This window comes from Aristolochia californica, unplaced genomic scaffold (genome assembly GCF_029961685.1).
Source record: "Aristolochia californica isolate CCGP_79_NKW_82.1479 unplaced genomic scaffold, dmAriCali1.0.hap1 SCAF_3, whole genome shotgun sequence".
Classification (NCBI taxonomy): Eukaryota; Viridiplantae; Streptophyta; class Magnoliopsida; order Piperales; family Aristolochiaceae; genus Aristolochia; species Aristolochia californica.
Window position 1 is genome coordinate 8,690,866 of NW_027181992.1, and position 25,203 is coordinate 8,716,068.

At 37.6% G+C, this 25,203-nt stretch overlaps 3 protein-coding genes across 7 annotated transcripts in view; all 3 read right to left on the reverse strand.

Annotated features, from left to right (window-relative positions):
- Window positions 1-1,689, reverse strand: part of LOC137959321 (uncharacterized) — a 4,872-nt gene extending 3,183 nt beyond the window's left edge. The window contains exons 1-2 of the mRNA XM_068806729.1: window positions 913-1,689; window positions 145-381 (exon numbers count right to left, since the gene is read on the reverse strand). Of these exons, the coding sequence (XP_068662830.1) occupies window positions 145-381; window positions 913-1,689 (1,014 nt within the window). The remainder of the gene's footprint in view (window positions 1-144; window positions 382-912) is intronic.
- Window positions 1,690-4,959: 3,270 nt separating this feature from the next.
- LOC137960297 (ankyrin repeat-containing protein P16F5.05c) lies at window positions 4,960-15,180 on the reverse strand. The gene is made up of 6 exons (XM_068807874.1): window positions 15,057-15,180; window positions 14,053-14,140; window positions 5,999-6,063; window positions 5,799-5,867; window positions 5,661-5,710; window positions 4,960-5,336 (listed from the first exon to the last, which is right to left on the reverse strand). Exons 1-6 carry the CDS (start codon window positions 15,120-15,122, stop codon window positions 5,213-5,215), a joined length of 462 nt encoding a protein of 153 aa, XP_068663975.1. The 5' UTR covers window positions 15,123-15,180; the 3' UTR covers window positions 4,960-5,212.
- Window positions 15,181-16,259: 1,079 nt separating this feature from the next.
- LOC137959122 (phosphatidylinositol 4-phosphate 5-kinase 6-like) lies at window positions 16,260-19,894 on the reverse strand. Of its 5 annotated transcripts, none has more exons than XM_068806433.1 (8): window positions 18,655-19,894; window positions 18,024-18,191; window positions 17,770-17,935; window positions 17,573-17,689; window positions 17,292-17,485; window positions 17,087-17,208; window positions 16,878-16,959; window positions 16,260-16,545 (listed from the first exon to the last, which is right to left on the reverse strand). In XM_068806433.1, the coding sequence occupies exons 1-8, from the start codon at window positions 19,776-19,778 to the stop codon at window positions 16,260-16,262; spliced, it is 2,259 nt and encodes a 752-aa protein (XP_068662534.1). In that variant the 5' UTR covers window positions 19,779-19,894. The 5 variants fall into 5 exon arrangements, with proteins under 5 accessions (XP_068662534.1, XP_068662535.1, XP_068662532.1 ...); XM_068806434.1 differs by having other exon boundaries at window positions 16,878-16,938; window positions 17,069-17,208; XM_068806431.1 differs by having other exon boundaries at window positions 17,069-17,208.
- Window positions 19,895-25,203: the final 5,309 nt, after the last annotated feature.

Sequence of the window (25,203 nt, forward strand, 5' to 3'; positions counted from 1 at the left end):
AAAAGAAACAAACCATCGTTTATCACTAAGAGAGGCTATTTTTGCTGGACCCCACACATCAGAGTGAATAATCATAAACGGTGCTAAACTCCTATTCATGCTTATTTGGAATGGAACACGATGACTTTTCGCCAATTCACATACATCACACTTAAAATCTGAAATAGATAGTTTTGCAAAAAGTGTAGGAAACAATTTCTTTAAATAACCAAAGGATGAATGACCCAACCGTTTATGCCATAACCAAATGTCAGAATCTGCAGATTTATTCTTCATGGAGAAGGCTTGGGCTAACTGATCAAAACTTTCTGGTTGCAGATCAAGGTAATAGAGTTTCCCCCTTCTAGTACCATACCCAATTGTCTTCTGAGTTCGAATGTCCTTAAAAACACAAAGGTTAGGCCAAAAAACCACAATACAATGCAGAGTACGAGTTATTTGAGCAACTGATAATAGATTATGATTGAGGGTTGGAACAACTAATACAGAATCAAGACTCAGATTTTCAGTGAGAGTGATAGAACCTTCTCCAATAACGTGAGATGGAGTACCATTTGCTGTAGATACAATATGTTGTTCAGATGGTTTCATACTTTTAACATGATGATTGTCAAAGGTCATATGATCAGTAGCGCCAGAATCAATTATCCATTCACTATTTCTACTAAGAGTGGAAGTATTAAGAACCTTACCAGATGTAGCAATTAAGACTGATGCATCCTCAGTTGTGTGAGAGGTGGAAGGTTCTGCTACTACAATGGAAGCATGATTATTTGATTTGGAGTTCCGTTTGCGAGGCGCTTTTGTAGGATCCCACCATTCTGGATACCCGATAAGTTCATAACATCGTTCCTTTGTATGCCCAGTCTCGCCACAGTGAGTACAAATGCGCTCTGGTTTGGTTGTTCTAACCTCATAGCTACGATTTTGAGATCCTGATGTTCGATTTTGATAACTGTTAGGACCAGTTGGTCGAGCTGTTTTAGGCTTAGCTCGACGTGCTACCATCGCAGATGTCTCAACACGGTCAACTTCACTATTTAAAGTGGTTCTACGAACAGAATCACGACGTACATAAGCATAGGCTTCTTCAAGATCCAATATCGGGTCTTTTCTGAGAATTTCGCCACGGACTTGTTCGAATTCTGCATCCAATCCGTTTAAGAAAATATGAACACGCAATCTTTCAACGGATTTCCTATAAGCGATAACATCATCAGGATCTTTCATTATAGTCCTGTCACGATGATCGAGTTCTTGAAAGATTTCCACCAGATCACCATAATATGTTGATAAAGGACGACCAGTCTGTTTGGTAGAGAAAACTCTCTGATTTAATGAAAATAATTGTGATTCATCTGACCCATCATAGAAAGCCTTTTCCAGAGCACTCCATATTTTGCGTGCGGTACGTAGCCGAATATAGCGCTTCATAATATCTGGTGACATAGAGGTTAACAACCACCCCTTGACTTTTTGATTTTCAGCATACCATTTCGCATAGGAGGTATCCGTTTCATGTGGGAATGGTGTTTTCCCCATAATATATTCGAGCTTTTCTCGTCCCGCAATTTGCATCTCCATGATCTGGGACCATACATCATAGTCGACTTCGGTAAGAGTAACATTGGTTGTAAAACCAGAGTTTTCAGATTGCACATGAATAATCGGTGCTAATTCCTTCGACATGATGAAAAGAAGGTCCGTAGAGTGATTCGGTCTGGTCTGGTTCGCTTTTTAAAAAAATATTGGTCCGGTCCGGTCCGTAAACTGATTCAGTATGGTCCGGTTTGCTTTCAAAAAAAAATCTGCCTGGTCCGGTCCGGTCCGATCCGTAAACTGCTTTGGACTGGTCCGCTTCGCTTAGCTGGGCTGATGGTCCGTCCGCTCGGCAAAAAAATTAAATTAACAGACCTAAGTTCAAAAAACGAAATTTTTTTTTTTTACTGTACCTCTTCTTCTTCGTCGAGACGACGAAATTTTTTCTCGACAGTGGTCTCTTCCCCTTCGCCGGCGTCAACTGGGCTGACGATTTTCTGGAAGACCGTCGTAGGTGAAGGTCTGCTAAGGTCTGAGCAGTGGCTCGGCTACGATCGTCGACGGCCTGCGGAACGTCCGAACAGTTCTGTTTCGCGGCGAGTCGTCGGTCGGCGAAGCTTTCGGATGGAAGGCCGAGCAGTGGCTTGGATACGGTCGTCGGAGGCCTGCGGAACGTCTTGACGAAGCTTTCTGGTAGAAGATCGGCGGCGGCGGCCTGCGGAGCTTCCGAACAACTCTGTTTCGCGGCGAAACAGAGTTTAGATTACGGTTCTTCGGCTACGACTACGGAACAGAGCTTTCGCTCTGCTCTTCGGCGACGAGAAGGAGAAGGAGAAGGAGATGATCTCCTGCTCTGATACCAACTTAAAAATAATAATTCACATTCAATTGTGATTTCTCATTCACATCGTCGGCTTAAATAGCCGTTTTACAGAATATACATGGAAGACTTATGAGTGATTAACGGGATTATATAATCACCGGATTTACAGAATATTTACATAATTTCTCTTTAAGGAAATAAATCTTAAAGTAAATCTTAACACGATTTTCCGTGTTCTCTACCAATAAGAGGTTAGTTTTATTTATTTTTCTTTTATGCTTTTTTGCCTATTTACTTATGTTTAATTCTATGCCTATATGAATTAAATTATTTATATTTATTTTTCTAAAATAATTTTAAAACTAACTTATGTTTAATTATTTATTTTTATGAATTAAATATTAATTTTAATCAGTTTTCTGAATTAGTTTTTTAGATTTATTTCAAGAATTAATTATTTAATTAAGTTTTGTTGAATTATTTAATTTAATAATTTAAGATATTTATATTTATCTATTAATCTATTTTTTTATCTTTATCAATTACTATTATTTAAACAAACATTTATGACTTCATGTAATGTCTCTATTTTCCTACTTCAAATTTCAATTTATTATTAAATATTCTGATTTTTTACTTATGTTTAATCATGTAAGTTTCTCTTTTAAAGTTTTTTAAGTTTTAAAATAATTTATATTTAATTATTTAATTTTGTAAATAACCAAATAATAAACTAACAATAAGTTGAACCGAGTGTTGTTAATCTTCTCAAAAAGAATAACTGAACTGATGGCTACTGGTTCCGACAGAAACTGTTGTATCAATGATTAATTTAAACACCAAACTAAACTCAAATAGGAATACTTCTTATCTTTGACAAATAAATCAAAGAAAGTTTATGAAAATACGATGTTCTAAAGATTCTTTCCGGATATTGTTACTTAACAAAAACATTCCTAGGGTAGAACATGAGATATTTTTATGATATTGTTGATTAATAACAACAACTCAAAAAAGTAAAGCAAAAAATTTGGCTTAAATTCAAATATTCACATGTAACAAGATACCAACATAACCTTTGGACAATATCTCCTTAAATATAGACCAGATTGACATAAAATTTTCTGCTTCTAAAATGAGACTTCTTTCATAACAGTATAACTTATCTTCATAAAATATACATATTTTGAGCTAAATAATCTGATAGATTTCAAACTTTGTAATCTGGTTGAACTGAGTACTCTTTCTTTTTTTGCTAGCATGACCAATGACTCTTTCGAGATCGATATCCTCATACAAAAAAATTACATTGAGAATTGGTTGAGTGGGTAAAAAAATAGATTTACATAATTTTTTTTATATATAATTATCCATATAAAGTCTTATTCTTGATGACAAAAAACAACTCGAAAGTTGAAATTTTTTGTTGTTGCACGAAACTTTTCTACTGCGTAACCTTTACCACTTCATATGTTGATTTCTCTTTTAAAAAGAAATTGATTTTAACGATTCTTTTTTATTTAGAAACTAGACTGAAATATATTTCCAAATATATATAATTTGGTATATGAAACATCCTATAAGAGAGCTAAAAATCCAATGAAAAACATGAATTGTGAAAGAAAACTAAAGGAAAAACGAGAAACTCCTTTTGTTTTTTTTGTTCTTCTTCCTCCTCATCTTCTTCTCCATCCTATTCTCCTTTTCCATCTCATATATTTTTCTACTCTAATACCATGTTAAAACTTAAGATTCCATGATATATAATCAATGTAGAAAAATATTAAAGGGTAAGATGAAGAAGAAGAATTATGAAAAAAATGTTTAGGAAGAAAAAAAGAAGAGTAATGAATTTGGAGAAGGAATAAGAGGTCAGAGAATTAAGGTTATAGACAGCCAAACCCTCCCCTTTAAATTATATTTATAGATATTAAAAATACTAATATTATTTTTCACCCCAGTAAGATTGAATAAGAGACATAAATCATAAACTAATTACATGTGTCTCACGCTAATTTTTATTTCTTTCATGTTAAAGTTTGAAACTACCAAAACATATATACATTTCTTCAAGAAATTAATTTCACCAAGAAAAGTCCCCAATATTCTAAAGAAACTAAACCCAGGCTTCTTTTGGTGAAATTTAAATGAGAGCTTATTTGATTTGATAATATTAAATAGAGTCACCGACTCACCTATATCTATCTAATAATTATTTTGATAAAAACTAATATCATATTAACTAAAAAATAAATAAATAAATTCCTTTAATACATTCTCAATAAAAAAATTGAATTAAAAAAAATTATTGGACTGATTAGTTACAGTATAAAAAACAAGAAGGAAATTAATTATCAAGTTTATACCTTCACAAGAAAAAATTATAAAATAAATAAAAATAAAAATAAAAGTCCTGCTACAGAAATAAGAAACTCATCTTTATATGAAATCAAATAAAAAAATTTCTACCCATAAAAATAGACATAAACATTAAAAAGTTTAAATTAAACAAAAAAAAATCCTGTAATTTCTTATTAACACATACACAGCCTTTTTAATGATTAACATTTTTCGTTCCCTAAACAAACACAAATCTCTAGATTGAAGTAAAACCATCTGCGTACTTATCAATTCAGAACAACACTAATCATCATCTATGACTATGTATTTATCATATTATACATGAACGGAATCAAGCACCGATCCCATTCCAAGAGAGGAGATTCATCAGGTCGTAGTGATTTTAAAATAGTCAGCCACCTCGAGAATCCCTACCGGCTACTCCTAGTCCGAGGTGGTAATTTGTTAAAAAGTTTGGTTTAGTACCAATCAATCTTTCCATACCAGTAATTAAGCATCCACTTCAGGAAGCCTGACGCCACTCAATTCACCTTGTGCAACAGCAACATTGATGGCATCGACCACATCCACTTTTCCCCTGCTCAAAGCTTCATCCATGGGGGTACGATCATAGCTGGAATAACACGCTTCATGATAAGAACCAAGTAAGCTCAAAATGATAGTCAGCCCCATCAAGATATTTCAAGTTGGGAACCAACAAATACCTCTGAAACTAATTTATGCTATTCGTGATTATATCCAGGATTGAAAATCCTCAACACATTAATTTCTTTTAGCTACCTAGTTGAAGAAAGTACATCTAGTAGCTCACCGGGATTACCCAAAGGAATGGCCTATTGTTCTGACCTATTAGGTGTGCCAAGTTAAAAGGGATCTTTAAATCCATTTATGCAGTAGGAGAGATTCAATTGAAATGGGTTAAACCCTAAGCACGCACCTGTTAAGAGCTGTTACATCAGCCCCTGCAATAATCAAGGCCTTGAGTACCTGAAAATTTTGCCAAAGAAAGAGACCATACATCAATGTATTTTATAATAGGCAGCTCAATTTGCTCATACTAAGTAGGAATTGTTACCTCCACGTGCCCATTGAGGCATGCCCAATGAAGGGGAGCATTTTTCTCCACATTTGTCGCATTTAGGTCCTGATTCACAAATCAAATCATCGAGGAGATCTTTTTATTAATCAGAAAAAACTTAGAGATGACCACACCAGTCAGATGATCATAGACAAGGTAACATTCAGGGAGAATTTCACATAGAACGGCTACCTTACCACTTTATTCTGTATAAGATACTTCACAATGCCAAGGTGTCCATTAGCAGCAGCCATGTGCAGTGCTGTACGTAATTATCAACAAAATAAGCAAGAATTACTGACTGAAACATGGATTACACAAGCAAATCTACAAACACATCAATGAACGTGCAATCAAAGAAAAGATGATAGGAAAAACCCAGCATGGTTAGCACTAGAAAAGCATCTCAAATATAGCATGGCTGCAGTCTTAGCTTTCTCTTTTCAATAGAACTCCGACTTTCTATATTGAAATCAATTACTAACTATGACTTTCTAAGAGTAAGCATCCTAATTATAATAGAACTATGACTTTCTATACTGAAATAAGTTACTAACAAAGATTCCAGCAACTAATTGAGATGATCTTTTGGGAGACGCAAAGTTAACATTGTGTTACTCGATCAATCGTATGTCTTCATTTGTTTTGCAAGGACAAGTTCCTATGCAGGCATTAAAACCCCATGGTAAATTATTTGATGTTGTTCCTCATGTCTTTGGATCTACATACTTAGTTCATTAATTCAGTACCTATGCAGATAAACTGTCTCCTTGAGTTGCTAATGTGTCTTTTTAGGTTATTCACACCATCGAAAATGATACAATGTTATTATCCAATTAAAAGAAAGACATGTCTCCTTTGATGTCACATTTTTTTAAAACACTTCGTACTTTGCATCTTCTACACAGTCTCGGTCTTCATCTGATCCTTTTGTGGATACCCATAGTTGTTATGGATGCACCACCTGCAAGTTCCTCTCCACCACTACAGGCATACAACCGGTATTCTGGTCGTCTATTGCCTGCACCAATGTCTATTGACACTCCAGCTCATGAGCTCGCCACTCGGGATCAGCCATCTTCCTCTTTGCCTATAGGTTTTGTTTCATGTAATTTGGATCTTCCCATTAGCCTTCAAAAAAGTGAAAGGTCATGTAACTCTCCTCCTATTCTCAAAATGTTTGCTTTGATTTTTTGTCCCCTTTTTTGCAAATCCTTTGCTATGTCATTATCTATGTCTTCTACACTTCTTTCAGTGTAAGATGTTATGGCTTCACCTGAGTGAAACGAACAATGGATGAGGAGATGGATGTTTTAGTATCTAGGGGCACATGGGGTCTCTGTGGCCCATATTCCAGGGTAGCTATTGTGGGGTGTCATTGGATCCATACAAATAAATATCAAGTCGATGGGACTATTGAGTGGTATAAGGCCAAATTAGTAGACAAGAGCTACACACAGACCTTTGGGGTTAATGTGTTTGTGTTTGTGGCTTGACACACTTCAGTTCGTATTTTGATTTCAGTGGCAATTAATCAAAGGGTGACCACTATTTCAGTTGGATGGTCAAAAATATATTTTTGTATAGTGACTTAAGGAGAAAGTGTATGGAGAAATCTCTTGTGTGTATTGCTTAGGGGGGAGACAACAAAAGTGTGTCAATTGAAGAAAGTTGTATATGGACTTAAACAAAGTCCTAGAGCGTGGATTGGAAAATTCAACACTATGGTGATGAATTTTGGGTTTTATAGAAGTCAATGAGACCACTCTATGTTTGTACTGAAAAGGAAGACTGGTATCGTTATATTAGTTGTGTATATTAACGATATCATCTTATCTGGGAGTGACTTGGAAGGAATTGAGGGGGTAAAAACGTATTTGGCCCCACATTTTCAAACTAAGGATTTAGGACAGCTGAAATATTTCCTTAGCATTGAAGTGGCTCAAAGTTAGAAAGGTGTTGTTCTTATTTAAAGGAAGTATATCGTAGATATATTGTAGAAGTATGGTCTCCTGGGTTATAAGCCAGCAGATACTCCCATGGAAGTAAATGCTTATTTTCATGACTCTCATAGCCCTATACTTAAGGACAAGAGCTAGTATAAACACCTAATAGCAAAATTGATTTATGCTACAGTCACTAGGCTTAATATATCTTTTGTAGTAGGAGTAGTGAGTTAATTCATAGAAAGCCCAAGACTAATACATTTAGAAGTGGCACAAAAAATTTTAAAATATTTGAAAGTTTCTCCTGGAAAAGGCTCATTGTATACTTAGTATGAGAAAATTGATTGTTAGGATATTCTGATGCAGATTATACTAGGTGGAAAATGGATGGGTAATCTATCACTGGTTACTACTATTTTGTTGGAGGTAACTTGGTGCATTGGAAGAGTAAGAAACAATTAGTAGTGGCTAGTGCCAAGGTAGAGTACAGGGCAATGGCTCACGTAATTAGTGAGCTTATGAGGGTAAAGTCTTTCTATGTTGAGTTTGGATTTCCCGTCCAGAACCAATAGTTATAAAGTGTGATAAACAGGTTGCTATATTCATACAAGTAACCCAGTATTCCACGAAAGAACTAAATACATAGAGGTTGATTGACATTTCATTAGAGATGTTGTCATGCAACAGAAAGTGGTCACTCCCTATGTGAAGTCCTTAGAACAACTTGGGAATGTGTTCACTAAACCTATTAAAAGATGTGAACACCTGGTATTTTGTAACAAACTTGGATTTTTTTTATATTTACTCTCCAGCTTGAGGGAAAATGTTAGAATACTTATACAGGGGTATTTTGGTCATTTCACCCTCTTATATGAATGTCAAATGTTTCCAGCAAGTTAGACTACTTATCATGAATTTATGTCTCAAGTCTCATTGAATTCTGATGTGTACTGAGTGAGATATAAGGGGTTATTGTACTTAGGGGCATTATTGTCCTTTTACTATAAATCCACTTCAGTGAAATGATAAAGGGGGTCAGGCTTGAATTTTGAGCCTCATTCCAATGCAGCACACTGTGCTTCTTCTTCAACTCTCTTCCTCACAGTTTTCTCTCTTTCTTCCTCTTTAATCCTCCCAAGTTTGTTACTTTTCAGGTATATATGGAGCACTCTCCTAGGCATGTTGATCAAGGGGAAATAGGGAAGTGTGCAAACTGAAAAAGGCCATTTATAGATTAAAAAAAAAAAAAAAAAACAGGGCCTGGTTTGAGAAGTTTAGTGAGGTGATGTCTTTTGGTTTTAAGAAAAATCATTGTGATCACTTTGTTTTTGTCATGAAAAAAAACACCAGAGTAGTAGGTTGATAATATATGTTGATGATATTGTGATTTTAGGCCGTGATCAATAGGGGATTCAAGCAATAAACGATCACTTGAAAATAGTCCTATTCTTAATGATGGGACACAATATAGAAGACTAGTTGAGAAGCTGATTTATGCTACAATTACAAGGCCAGATATTGCATATGGAATCAGTGCAATCAATCACTTCAAGGAGAGTCCTAGGAAGGTTCATCTTGATGCAATCTATCAGATTCTGAGATATTTGAAGGACTCCCCTAGTAAAGGTTTGTGCTATAACTTTCACGGGCATTTAGAATCAAAGGTTTCTCAAACGCAAATCATGTTGGGTCAAGATTAGACAGAAGGTCGCAATTGAGCACTGCACCTTTTCTATAGGAAATATAGTTACATGTAGGGGTAGCATCGAGCTAAGCCAATCCCGAACCTGCCTATGTTCGAGCCGAGTTTGATTTAAATATTTCGAACTCGAGCTCGAGCCGAGCCTAGCCTCGAGCCTAAAATTATAATAGAGCTTGAGCTCAATAATTTTAACTGAGTTCGAGCTCGAGCCGAGTTCAAGCTCCTACATACATTTAAAACTTTTCAAAAAATATATGTCAAATAAATTCTATATAAAATTATTGTAACGCAAAAGAAGATGTAGAGCAGCAGAAAAACACATTTAGGAATAGTTCAATACACATCACCCCAAATAACCAATGCACCATTGACATCAGTAGGAAGCTCTTACTTGCCCAACACTTTATTTATTTAATTTTTTATTGGAAGTGAGAGGAGGAAAATGCTCCCTATATTAAAATAATTAAACTATAATAAAAAATTTTAACTAAAGTTTTAATTAAATTATCTTGTTGAAGAATAAATGTTATTAAATAACAAACTAAAACAGTATAACTATTCCTCAACAATTTCCTTAATTCTCTCTCATTAACAGTTAGAACCATCTTTGGTTAGATTTTAATCACAAAGCCATAACTGATAAAAATTATACACACATCAAACTATCAAAGTAGATAGAAATATTACGTCTTGTTGAAAATATCAGAAAATGAAATTTCATCAAATGGGGAGAAACTTCACTGTCTCTGCAAAATATTTAAGATGAAAGAAGGTAAGATATTATCCTCCATCAAACCCATGAAATGAAAAGTGCACAGAAGCAGAGAAATAACTCAGAGGTTCTGTCAACGATTGTCTTCATTTCCTTTCCTTTCCAATATAATTGCTTATCAGACCTAACATAAAGAGAATGCGGTCCCATAACTGATAAAAGTAAGCTCTGTGGCTCTTAAATTTTCATTGTTCGCATTAGTAAGAAACCGCCATTGCTTTTCATGGTAGAGTGCAATAAATGATCTTCCTCGTCTCCCTAAACTACCCCTCTTTCTTCCAAGTCTCTTCCATAAAAAAATCCCAATTCATCATCTTCAACCTCTCATTTTGGCTAGTGAGCATTCCTCGTATACGAGTCTCTGTGTGTGGTTCGTCACTGAATGCAATGCTTTTAATTCTCTGGAAGACGAGAGGGTGTTTTGGCCAATTTAGATCGATAAGTATATTGATAAGGTACATGTCAGATGCCATTGTCGTCACATTCCACCACCATGTCCTCTCTCCTTTTTACTCCTCTACAAGCCTCAACTGACTCGCCATTCCAACCCTCCTGCTCTCTCTCCATTTTCTCAAACCCCTCCTCGGAAGCAGCAAGTTTCTCTCCAATGGCGGACACCGAAGGACCTACAGAACCTTTCAAATATCAGGTACGCCGCAGCCGAGCCAGCTAGATTTTAATTAAATGATCACTCACGTCTTTCTTGTCTTTTTATCAGTTTTCCGGTTGATGAGACCCTTTTATGTCCTTTTCTCAGACATGGGCTTTGAAAGTTTCCATCCACTACGAAGGTTGTAAGAAGAAAGTTAAGAAAGTTTTACAGAGTGTCGAAGGTAAGGAAGGGATCCCGTTCCCTGTCATGGGTCGATAACTTCGTTTGATTTTACTTGAGAGAAACTCCAATTACTGGAACTGATTCTGTCCTTGTTAAATGCTATGTTTTGTATTCAGGGTTTACACGACAACTATTGATTTGCAGCAGTCACCGGAAATGTGGACTCCGAAACTCTGATCAAGAAGCTTTTAAAATCAGGGAAGGTGGCGGAGCTTTGGCCTGAGAAAAGCGAGAAGAAGGACAAAAAACAATTCAAGTCCAAGTTGACCTCCCATGGCACTCTTGCTGCCGACTCCCCGAGTCCCGCTTCTCGACTCTGGACTCCCCGAATCCCAAGCCCCTGTTAAGTAAAGGATCGGCTCGCGAGCTTTCAAACCAAACCTTGGTTCAATCGAGCTTGTCAAACGCCTAGCCAATACAACCCAAAAGACCGGTTTGTTAAGTGCGGAAAGCCAAGTACCTAACCCATCAGTGGTGGAAGGAACCACTTCGTGAACAAAACCACCCAGCTCTGACACCCACCGTTCCCGTTCCCGTTCCCGTTCCCGTTCCCTACTGTTTTCGCTGTGATTCGAACGCGGAACGTGGTGCCCAGCTCTGATACCATGTCAAACGCCTAGCCAACCCAACCCAACAGACCGGTCTATTAAGTGTAGAAAGCCAAGTACTTAACCCATCAGTGGTGGATGGAACCACCTAGCTCTGACACCTACTGTTCCCGTTCCCTCCCGCTTCCGTCGGGATTCGAACGCGGAATGTGGTGCCTAGCTCTGATACCTTGTCAAACGCCTAGCCAATACAACCCACAAGAACGGTCTGTTAAGTGCGGAAAGCCAAGTACCTAACCCATTAGTGGTGGATAGAACCACCCAGCTCTGACAGAGCTCGACTCGGTTTGGTTCGATTTGATGCCACCCCTATTACATGGAGGAGCAAGAAGTAGATTATGATTGCCCAATCAAGTGTTAAAGTCAAATATAGATATATGGCACACATAGCTTGTCAATTGTTATGGGTGAAATCTCTCATGGTTGAGTTTGGGTTTGAAATCAAGGAGCCTATTACTATGAGTTTTGATAATCAAGAGGTCACCTTCATGGCTTGCAATCTTGTCTTTTATGAGTGCACTAAATACACAGTTGACTACAACTTCATGAGGATGTTGTCATGAGCAGAAAAATCAATACTCCGTATGTACGAATTGCAAATCAATTTAATGACTTATTCACTAAAGCACTAGGAAAGAGAGAATTTGGATTTTTTGTAAACAGTGGGGTATGTAGATATTTATAGTCCAACTTAAGGGGGAGTGTTGAATGATTTGTAGCCCGAGGGGCAATTAGGTCTTTTCTCATATGGGTAGTTTTGTAATTTAGTGTTTCTCTCTCATATGTTTATTAGGAGTATGTCAGGAGTTGGTTATGATTGTAATTTAGTGTTTCTCTCTCATATGTTTATTAGGAGTATGTCAGGAGTTGGTTATGACTGTAATTTATAGTCAGTAGGCATATGTTAATTTGTGAGGGGTGCTTCTAGAAGTGTCCTATTTTTCACTTTAGTAATGAATAAAACAGGTCAAGGTCATCTTCTAACCCCTAACGAGACTTTCAAAAATTGTCACGAAAAAGTTTCTCCTCTTTTTTTCTTTTATTGGTTTTTCTTTCTTTTTCAAATCTCTTCTCTTTCTTCCTTTTCTTCTTTTCTTACAGAACTAAACACATTGAGGTTGGTTACCATTTTATTCAAGATTCGTTCAAATGTGCAGTTGGGAAATGTCTTCACCAAAGACTTACATAGATAACAATTTGAGTTCCTTTCTAACAAATCAGGCATGTTTGACTTATATGCTCCCTCTTGAAGAGGAGAGTGAGAAAATAAAGTTGTATTTATTTTCCCTCATATTGTAGGAAGGACAAGGAAGAAACTTTTACATTCTTTAATAAAAATAAGATGAGAGGACCAACGGGGAGGAAACTTGTTTGTCCCGCCGTTTCTCGGCTTCACACCAACTTCACTTTCTTCTCCTCTCCAACCCAAATTGTCTCTGGCACATCTCCTTCTCTAGGGTTTTCTTTCTTCCTCTCCTCTCTTTCCTCACCTACTGATTTTCACAAATGTTCTCGTAAGTCTCTGATACCTTCACACTCAGCAGTGATAGTTCATTTTTGGACTATCATTTGTTGGAAAAAATCCAATTGTCAATAGGTCTTTTGACCAACCTGTATATATTCTCAAAACTGAGTTACGAATTGAAACGTGATCTTTGTTGAAGCCCTTTTGGCTTTCTGCAAGCTACTTGCTATTATCTCTGAGCCAAGTGTATACAAGAGTCTTAACAACTTTTTTTTTTTTTGAAAATTAGTCTCATCAAACCATAAGCTGATAATGAGATGGTTCTCCTAAAGAAACTATTTGCTGTGGCTCCATTCTACTCCAAGTTTCACTATAATCACCAAGAAACCAGATCCCAGCAGCAATAGCTTTGAAATTCCAAAGCCTGAAGGTTATAACCATCATGTGATATCAAGAAAAGATCCTGACGCAAGGACATGCTTACCCTGTTTTCTAGTAGAAAAAAAAAGTACATGGAGCCTCCCTTCTGATCAGGCCTTGGACCCTCTTGAAGGGAAGAAAAGATTCAATATTCTGCAGCAAATGCAGCCCCTTTGGAGCAAACAGCATACCAGAGTTCTAATCATGCACTGTGACTTGCATCTGAAATTACTAGAGGATGTGCTACAGTATCTCCTTGAAGCAGTCTCAAGCCTATCTATTTTGCCCTTCTCTTCCTCTAAAATCCTCCCCATTCAATGAAAAAAGGGAGAGAAGTTAAGAAAAAAATAAATGTATTCCTATGTCAAAAGGAAGCTACGTAAGGCTATCTTTGAATAGAAACTAAGACAAGAGGCTCGGAAGGTACATCACATATAAGAGAAGGATACAAGACAACATACAAAAAATATATAATGCAGGTACTCATAGGACTAACGCCCAACCTGAACGGCCCTGAGAATCTTTTAAATCAAGTGAAACCCCCATAGATGCTAAGCTTTTCACATCATCTAGGTCATCATATCTAGCAGCCTGTTATACAAATGAAAATTTGAATGTCAAGACAAACAAACAGAAAGCCTTTTTTTACTACCATTTCAATGAATAAAATAATAAGTACATAAATTTGAGAATTCATGTAGAGAAAACTTAGTACAAGCAAAAACTTGGATTAGAAATGAAGAACTACAATTGCATACTGTCAAGTTGTATATTAGGGTTTGGAAGGGATTTGAAGAGAAGACAAAAACTAAAACCGATACATGGCACTACTGTGGTTTGCACAAAAAGCCATTTGGATAGGTAATGTTTTTATTCTCTTGTTTTATTGGGTCAGTTAGGGGGATGGTGCATAGGTAGATCAATCAAAACATAACCTTAGCACAAGTCAAGGCAGATGAGTATGCAAATGAAGAAGTACACACTACACCTTCAATGTACTCGCTCTTCTTCAACAATGTATTAACGTTTTTCTTTCTCATAATGATCACTAGTTATTAGAAGTTTGGGCCTACTTCCGTTATTATTAAAATTGGAGTACTTAGTTCAAAATAATAATAATAATAATAATTTTTACGTCAAAAGTTATATTATTCATTCTAAAACAAAGGTCTACTGTTACGAGCTTTCTACTCATCTTGACATGTTTTAAAAATCGATCCCGGCAGACATCGAACTAAGTCAAGTTAAAAGTTTAGTCTCGAAACTCAATAACAATTGGTGCTTTCGAGCTCGTTCAAGTACAACCGCGCTTCAAAGATGTTCATAAACGATTCACCATCGGATAGGTAAAAATACCTACTAAGAAGATTTTGAAACCGAAAACTAAGACAATAAAAAAAGAAAAAAGGAAAAGATAAGCGGATTTGTTACATGGCAACACTAAAACCCTAATTCTGGTGACGATAAAGGAAAAACAAGTATTAAGGAGATGAAGATGTCCCAATACCTCAAGCAAGGCCTGAATCTGTGATTCATCAGTTACCTGCTGCGTCTGGCAGGATCCTACGCCCATGGCTCCCCCTTACGTTCCTTGCTCTACCAGGTTACTCTTAAGAAAGGTTGTCGGCACTCCAGCCAGGCAACAGCAGGAAATTGGGCCTTTAGCTTAAATGGGCCTAAAGATCGAATTTGAAACTAGAAACGTCTGAATTATCGAAGTAGCGGGCCCGCCGATACTTCCCAAGACTTCCTCGTCATTGGTGATATTGTTTTGTTTATGGATGCATAATAGTTCTGTTTCAGCTAATCAGAACTAGTTTACTTCAGCTGAAGGAAATCGTTTGGGTTAAAAATGGAAGCGACGAACAACGTAGTCAACACATTCGAAGATCCTGCGGTGTTCTCAGTTTTCACCTTCACGGCTTCATTGCTCAAAATTATGAAGAGGAAATCGTTCTTTTCATGCTCCATCAGGTGGCTCCTTCCCGTTTCTTCAGTAGTCAGGATAAAGAATGTCGTTCAATTTGTGGCTTTTCTTTTCAAAGAAAGTATCTGCAGGAGCAAATGGTTGCCTGAACCTCATTTCCTCTATCAGTAAATGTTTTTGCAGTACTTATCAATTTATTCAAGCAGATTTAACTGAGACAGTCAGGCAGGTTACTGAGCTGTTATAAAAATGAAGACATGATGTACTGAAACAAAAACATAAGAATGAACACTACAATTCTTTCAATTAAGATAATACAGAGTCATAAAACAAAAAAATCCTGCTCATTTCCAATTTCTCTGTACATTTTATTGTAATCATTGACAAAACCCCAGAGATTCTTGTTAATCTTCTGAGAAAAGAATTAGGTACAAAAAGAATACATGAGGATACAGGTTTACCCTCGGGTACATATACAACAAGAATGGGCTGGTGCAGCTCCTTGTTGCACCATTTAACTGTACTTCTACCACAGAAAAATGATGAAACCATAGAATATAATAAGATATATTTCTATAGTTAACAAATTTAGAAAAGAAAGCCTTGCTGAACTATGTGGCACAATTTGGTGTCAGCAACCACTGCTCCAGAGGCTATGTTAATGGCTCCATTAGCATACTATACACAAAGACACCAACAGCCATCTGCAGGATTTTGTCCCACCTGCTGTGAGCAACGGTTCCTAATTCCGTTTGATTTGGAAGCATCTTCACAGATGGCTCTTCATGTGTCCTCTGTGAAAGCTCTGTATATGAAATCACGAAAGCGTTTTGAGTATTGCTTTGGATCAACAGCTGATATTGAGGTCGGGTCATAGTGGATGGACTTGTAGGCATGCTCGAGCTTCTTGCTTATATCATAGTCCTGAAGTATGTCAATTATTCCAAAGAACAAGATCACATCTTTCAACTCGCCAGTGGGTTCCCTAACCAGAGTATCACAGTCACCTCTTCTGACTGTCTGTTCAGCCCTGGCAGGCATGTTTATGCCCAGTCTGATAGTAGCCCACCTACAGAAAACAGAATCATTCCCTAAATATGCACATATTAATGGTACAGGTCTTGAAATAGTACAATGCGGTATAGAAAAAATATGGAAATAGAATGTTACCTTCTGCTAGAAATTTTGGGATGTCATCAGTAGAAACATCTTTCACCACATTAAAAAGTATTTTTTTTCCGGCAATTTGAACAACTTTACAGATTATGCTAGAACCAGGAATACTTAAATTTTATCTAAAGTACTATCATTTTTTAAGATGGCATTACTTATAGAAGATCTGTCATCTCAATAGAAATCAAAACAGTTTGTGAAGATTTAGTGTTTATCTAAAACTTGTACCTGTTAGGGTCAATAAGAAGCTGATCCATGTCTACTCTAGAAAGACGGGGAGCTGTATCAGCTGAGTCAGATTCAGAGTCACCTATAACAATAGAAGACCAGTTTTTAGTTGTTGGTCAAGGAACTAGGTTAACAGTCCCATTAGAGAATCAAATAGGTGAAGGAATCCTGCAAGAGTAATGAGTAATAACCCCTTGGAGTTCTAGTGCCAGGTGTGCGAGACTCGGATAATTCCTTCGAGAAAGAGGGTTCTCTAAAGTGAAGGCCCACCAGGAGACTGTAATCCATGATCCTCTCTTGTTCAAGGAACTCACAGTCTCGATCAACTTGCCTGTCATAAGACAGTTTTTGCAATTAATCACATTCTCAGTTTCTAAAGGAACTAGGAAATCAGATTTTAAAACTTGAATCTACCGGTGGAGCTCTTGGAACCAAGACTTCTGCAATCGAAATATGTAATTGAGATCAAGGTCTTTGAGAGTTGTGTTTTCATCAATCTCTGCTTCAGGCTTATCTGTAGTTCGGCCATGAGAAGACCCTTTCAAATCAAAACGCTTGTTGATTGTGTACTCAGTGCGGAACAAATTACCCATAATGACAAATCGGACCTGACTCAGCAATAGAGAAGATGTCAGTTAAAACAGTATCCAGTCACTGAGTAGAAGGGGGTTATGTATAATATCCTTGCAGACTACCTTCTTTTGAGCAGTTCCAGTCAATTTCACACAGTGCAAGCCGTAGAACTTAGTCACTAAAGTGTTCTCAAAGGCTCGGACATGATTGTAATAAGCTGGAAGCATTCTTAGTAGGACCTGCTCCATATCATGCACTGAATAAGTCTGCAAACATAGAGAACTAGAAGCAAAAACATATAAGAATAAAACTAGCTTACTTTTACTTCAGATTTCTTCATTGTCTTTATCATGTAACGATCATCATTGGTCAAGTAGAAGAAGCTCCCACTTTTGCCTGGCGATGAAAGCTCTCTGAGAGCGTCATTGCCACAGATTGATAACATGTAATCAGCTGGATCCACCTTGAAAAGCTTGCGAAGGGTCCTGATAGTACATATGAGAGAGTATCAATAAGTGGAAAACTAAACTTAGAAGTTTTGTATGATATAAAAAGACTTTTTTAAGGGCTGACCTGAAAACCAATGGGCAATAATCCTTCCATCTGAAGTCACAAGACTGGTGTGGTGGAGTATGCTTTGACCCTTCAGGCGGAAATTTTGTCCATACTTTTTCTTTGGGGTCGAAGGCCGAGGCTTTAAGATCAAGAGATGTAGCAGGAGCACATTTTCCTACAGAGTGCCTGTATCACCAGCCCATATTGATTGTAGTGGTGAAAGAAGATCAAAAGTGCTGATAGTTTAAGGTTAAGATCATATTCCATCGCTTAAAAGAAATCATGGACTGCCAAATTGGTGTGTGGTTCCAAACTCCAGAGGAGAGAAACTCAAAACGATGAGACGAGCCTGAACAGCTGAGCAACAGGTAACACCAATCACGGCTTCATTCACATTTCACATAATAGAATGTTTATTGATAATGGGAGATTTGTCTTGCATCCGTTTTTAGAAGTCCACTGCGTCATGCCCATTCCTTTTTTCCACTAACCATTTTTTTGTTTTTTTTTGTTTTAGAAGAATGTGACGAAATGGATGGCTTCGGAAGAGATAAATGCAAAACTAGTATGGAGGGGGAAGAGATAAACCAATAGAATCAATGAAGCTGCTGCAGAAAACAAAAAGAAGCGTGAAATGGGATCTCGTTACCTGATTCCAAGCTGCAAATTGAGCATGAGTTCATAATTCTTGTGCCCTTTGGAGATGGTCTCACCTTGCTTCTTCGTCTCCCTGGGGAAGCCACTGTGGTTCATGGTTCGAGCAGTGCCCAGTTCTTCAAACCGATCGTCACCATTATAGTCCCCCACGTCAGAACTATCCCCATCCCCGTCGCACATAGACCTACTATCATATGCTCCGGTGCTCTTCCTTGGTGGCGCCTCACTGCAGGACCCTCTCCTTGCTCGCCAGACGGCCTCTTCGGACCAATTCAGCGTCTTCTGTGAAGGCATAATCGAGACCTTCTCCCCGGGGCAGATCTTGCAGTCGTTCAAGTCGACGGAAAAGACCTCCTGCGGATCCCAATCGACATTGCCCAAGGTGGAAGCACCCGTAGAGGGATAGTAGGTGCCATTTTGCTCCTTGGGGTCCTTACTCCAGGCCCCGACGTAGAAGCTACCGTCGACCCAAAGGAATCTCCCTTCGCCCTTGGGGAGTCCCTCCTCCCAGGAGCCGACATAACGGTTCCCATTTGCCCATATCAGAGAGCCCTTGCCGGAGATCATCCCGCTCTTCCACTGCCCCTCGTACTCGTTGCCATTGCTCCAGACGTACTTACCATGGCCGTCCTGTGCCCCACCACGCCATTCGCCCTCGTAGAGGTCGCCATTGACGTAATCCTTCTTCCCCTTTCCGTGCTTGAGGTTCATGACCCAGTAGCCACGATAAGTATCGCCATTGGTGCCGGTGTAGGTCCCAAAGCCATCCATGTAACCACTCTTGAACTCACCCTCGTAGGTGGCCCCGGACGGCCATGAAAACTTGCCCTTGCCCATCGTCTTGCCGCGGCACCACTCCCCTTCATACATGCAACCGTCCATCCAGAGATACTTGCCCAAACCATGCGGAAGATTGTCAAGACATTGTCCGGTGTATAAGTCTCCATTAGAGAGCGGCTTCTCGACGTGGTACGGCTCAGAGCCACCGCCGGCTTCTTCGTCGTCCGCGTGGGCCACTGATATTGAGGAGAAAATGCTCTTGCCACGTCTCTTGGCCGCTGCTTGTGTGCGCCGGACGGTAGATTCCCAGGCTCTCGTCCCCGTTTCCTTGGCCATTATCTATGTTTAGTCTATCTATCCGAATTCAATATCCCTCCTTGATCATGCGAAGCTTGGCATCTTCTCTGCCTTCGTCGTCCCTGCACAACTATCTGCTACAGAGACCTCCTGTAACAGGTTATGTTTTCTGTCCTTTCTCAGTTTTAAAATTCTAAGTTTTGATTGCCATAGCTTCTAATATGGGTTTGGTTTCAAAAGGGCTTTATAAATTTCCCTGAAATAACGAAGCCCAAACAAAAGAGAATGAGCTTTATCTCTCTCTCTCTCTCTCTCCTGTGTCTCCTCTGCTTCCTTCGAAGTTCCAAACCGATTACGAATGAGCGAAGTACAAACAAAGAGAGAAAAAAATTTGTCTGCGTGTTTGTGTCCGTGTTTTGTTTTCTGGGTTTGTGGGTTTCAATTTTTTGTCCAACCATTTTGAGTCGCGGTTCCCTCGCCTAGATTGGTTACCAGACCAACCATTTGGCGGGTAAGCAGAGAACCTGCTCGCCGGCTTACTTTAGGGCAGAGAGGAGAAGAAGCAGGAGAAACGGGATACAATTATAGAAAGGGGACCAATGAAAGCGTACGTGATTCTGGGTCTCGTGCTGCCCACCCCTTCGGCGGCCTTTCCTCGTCTCTTGCCGCCTGCTCTGTGATATGTCCCTTGCATTTAGGGGCTCCCTTTTGACCTCTTCACCTTCTCCAATCCTCTGCTCGTTAGCTGTTTCCAGTAGTTAGCGTCTCACTCTTAGATTCAAACTTCTAACGACCCATTCATATTTGTATGTTAATGATCAGATTTTCTTATTCCGTTTTTTTTTTTTTTTGTCTGAATGGAGATCTCTGCAAGATTAGTGGCTCTCCACGAAAATCTCTACCGTCCCTCGTCCCTGCAGCCGACGCATGTCTTTTGTTGAATCTCTGCTCAAGATTTAGGAGCAGCAACATATCACACAATCTTCACAAGCCTGATTATTTTTCCTCCCTGGTTTGATTACAACCTCGTCTCTCCCCTGTTCGGCAAATAATTAGAAATCTCAATCATCTATCTACAGTCGATGCTTAACTCCTTCGATTCTAACAAAACGCTCACTCAAGCGTCAAAACGCGTCTTCCGAATTGGGATAAATGGCTGCAGGTGGCCTCCACCTATGGCTTTTTCCCATCGACGGTGCATTTTATTCAAATTCTTACTTTTAAGATATCTTAATTATTATTTTAAATTAGTAATTTTAATATAATATTAAAAAGTATAAATAAATAATATTTTTTTTTAATAAAATGATACGAGTATTTTCATTAAATTCCAACTGAATTAGTTTAATCTCAGTGTGGAAGAAGAAACCCTACAAGAACCCAGAAACTAAAAATACCTGAAGGATACAGACTACAGAATTTTGGTCGTGACAGGGAAGAAAGCTTCCACCTTTCCCTGCATATGGGGACCGTCGACAAGGATCTGACTTCCACCCCTTTGCTCTGTCTCTTCATTGTCGCCCTTTAGCGACACAACAACGCCTCGCTCCTTTACAAAAGGTTGTATTTGCTCTCGTCCTATTAGCAGTTAAACTCATGAAAAATACCATCGTCATCGTCGTCATCATCACCCTCGGGGACTACATAGTTTAAATCGAACAGATCATGTCATACTTAATACCCAATTCGCCTACCGTAGTTTGGTGGGAGCTTGGGTACTCAGAACTAGTTGGAGCAATAAAGGATTTAACTGCACTTTCCGGTAGCTTTACTAGTGGAGATCGAGACACCAAAAACAGGTCTCGTACCTATGTCTAGAATCCCCTTTTCTTCGTACTTCGCTTGATTCCAAAGCAAAGAGTCCACTGGTTTCATCAGCAACAATCATCTCAGAAACGAATAAATTTCTTCTACATCTGCTGCTTGAATCTTTCAAGTGGGAATCATGGACGGTTGCCCCGGGGCCCTTCTCCACTAAGAGAGGGAAGGAAAGGGCGGAAGGGGATTCAGTTGCAGAAAAAGAAGGATTTGGTCGTAGGGAGTTGTAGAGAGAGAATGCAGATGCCTCTCTTCCTCGACCCAATGGAAAGGAGAATCCCTCTCCCCCACTGTGCATTGCTGTAAAAAAATTTCTCCCCTTTTTTCATTAGCTTGATGGAGCCTTCTTCGTTGTTGGATAACTTCAGCATCGAGTTTTTTTTCTCTCTTTTCCTTATCTATTTGTTCCCTTTTCGTGATTCATATTTGATATTTTTCCTTGGGCAAACTTTATATTTATTTGGCTATTAATTAGTGAGTCATAAAAAAAACCTAAAGAGGTTGTTCTTGGATCTCATCTGATGAAAGCCAAATACTACTAAAATTATGCATCATAAGAAAACAAAATAAGAAATGGGAAGTATTAAAACATACTCCTGGAGAAGAACTACCACCAATTTTCAAACTGCTTAGTTATCAAATGATGGTTTCATCTGTTTTTCCTACAAAAACAAGTAGGAATCCTCTAAGCTGGCACAATCCAAGTATGCAATATAATTATGAGTAGGATAGAAATTTGAAATAGATCACTAATAATTAAACAGAACAAGCAATCTAAAGGAAATTAGTTCAATTGCAACTGACATACTATTTTTTTGAATGGCACAAACTAATTGACCATTTAGAGTGCCAAAATAATGTTCCTAGAACATAAAACATAAACACTGGACTACAATGATCAAAAGTCAACAATTCACATGATACTCAATGAATACCCAGAAGGTTTTAAAATGGAATTTAAGCTAAGTGCAGGTAGTTGTAATGGGTATATTAGATGAGATCCAAAAACAAACTCTTTACATTTTACTTATGATTGACCAATAGCCTAACAAATATAATGATTGCTCAAGGAAAAATAATTAAGGGCATGTTAGTGCCCAGGGAAAATGAAAGTGAATTTAAATTCTCTTTCACTTATCCAAAAATGTTAGTGCACCCCATGAGTGAAAGTGAAAGTGAAATACCTATGTAATTCACTTTCACTCGCTCTCTCGCTCTCTCTCATTGCTCCTCTAGCCCCGACTCCAAAGTTCTCTCTCAACGTCTTCCTCTCGCCCTTGACCCTCTGATTTTTCTCCCCCCTTCTAGCCTGCTCCGACCCTTGTCTTTTCACTGGTCAGCCTCTGCTTCCCTATTGCCGCCACTCAACTTCAACCTCGACGCCTTCTTCTCAACTATCGTCTCTTCCTTTTAACGCCTAGTCTTCGTCTCAGCTACGTCCTCTCCTTTCTTTGTGCGCTGTCAACCGTCGTCTTTCACCCTTCTTCTTTGTTCTCCTTTGTTCGTCCTCTTGCCTTTTTCTCAAACTCTAACATTTAATAATTATTTTATTAATTTAAACTAAACTAAAATTATCTTATTGTATTAATAAAAGTTAAATAAAACAATCTTATAAACGTTTAATCCATCAAAGTATTTTCATATAATAAAATACTTATTTATTTATTCATATAAATTCATAGCTTCTAATATTATATTAAATTACTAATTTAAGAGTAATAAGTTAGATATTGTAAAAGTAAGAATTTGATCAAGTATCTAGATATTATAAAATTAAATATTTTTGTTTATGTATACTATTTTTATAATTTTAAAATTAATATTTATTTTACTTTGTAATTATTTTATTAATTTAGACTAAGTTAAAATCTATCTTATGTATTAATAAAAATTTAAATAAAATTTTGACTTTTAATATTATATTAAATTACTAATTTAAAAGTGATAATTTAGATATTATAAAAGTAAACATGTTTGTTTAGGTATATAAAAAATAAATTAATATATTTATTTTTAATTTATAAATTATTTACCTTATTTTATTAATTAAAAAAAAAAACTATCTTCATAAGGTTAAATCTATCAGTATTTTATTAATAAACTCGTTCTCCACTTTCCATTATACCGACTAAAAGGGCGGGATGGCAGTAAAATTGGTCCGGCCATTGAGACTGGCAGAGATTCTCCTCTTCGACGTACAGAAGAAAGGAGGGAATCGCTGTGCTTGGTGCGGGAGTAGTCCTACGACGAAAAAAGCTCCATCTGGCTGAGAAACAGAGTTGAGGGAATTTTTCGGCAGAGGAATAACGCACGGACATTTATTGATCGAACCGTGTTCAGCAGGTGAGAGGGGTTTTCCCTACTGTTGGTTTGAGGAAGCGAAGAGAATGAAATTCTTTTGTGAGGGTTAAGCTAGGAGCTTTTAAACCTGATTATCGATTGAATTCTGAAGCTGATCTAAGCCAGTCTGAATTCTGAGTGAGTAATTGGATAGACAGAGTGATGAGAGGCAAACAAGGGCGGCAGACAACAAAGTAGCCCTGAAACAGGATTTATCGAAATGGAGAATCTGAAAATCTCTGCATATTGCAGCTCTCAAGCACAAAAAAAAAAACCCTTTGTCGGCCTGGGTCTCTTCTGCGACAGTTATTCTTGCAGGCTTCATTGTTTATGTCACCAGGGGGCGCTGATGATGCCGTAATTGCGACTCCATACAACATTTTCAGGCTTTCCCTTCTTTCGTTTTTTGCTGCAACTGATGTACAAATGATTCCGTTTACCAGTTTCAGCAATTTATAGCTGTTTTGTCTTAGCTTTTGAAATAAATATAAATCTTTGAACAAGTATAAATTTTAGAGCAATTAATATAATTTTTTTTAGAACAAGTATTTGACACTTTATGTTATAATAATTTTTATGATAATTTTTTTATTTAATATTTTATTTTATTAAAAAATTATTTAATAAATATATTAATATATGTAACTGATTATTAATTTTTATTTATTTTCCTAAAAAAGGAACTAACATGTCCATTTAATTTTCAACAGGGCCTTAACAAACCAGAGAAGAACCCCATAGTGATTAGAAAACAATACTCTTAGGCTATGTTAACAACATGTCAATGGCCTACACTGAAAATGAATATCCTGTAGAAGTTCCAAATGTTTTCTCTTCATAATAGGTTTCTAAAAAATCCAAGTTAAGATCTTATTAATTCCTACTAAAAAATTGTCTAAAAATAAATAACTATCATCATCAAGTCCACTCAGATTTGGACAAAGCCAATACAAGTGGTAGGATCTTCTCAATTACTTGTTTTAGGTCCCAACATAGGTTACTCGACTCCTACTCTTTTATTCTAGTTGAAATATTCTTGTTTTTTACACCATCCTGTATTTAGAGATCACTAACCTGCCCCAAAACTCCAACTTTACTGCTTAAAGAGGGACAAAAAAAGCCACTTAGCTTCAAGATATCAATTGTTAAGTCTAATCCAAATAACACCTGGTCAGCTGCCACCCTAAAGGCCCATAAGTGATACAAATCTTGCAATCATCAAGGTTTTCTTGTATAAAAAAATCCAGACAACTAGACATGTTTCAAAGTTCAAACAACCAAATCGCCTACCTAAACCACAGAACAC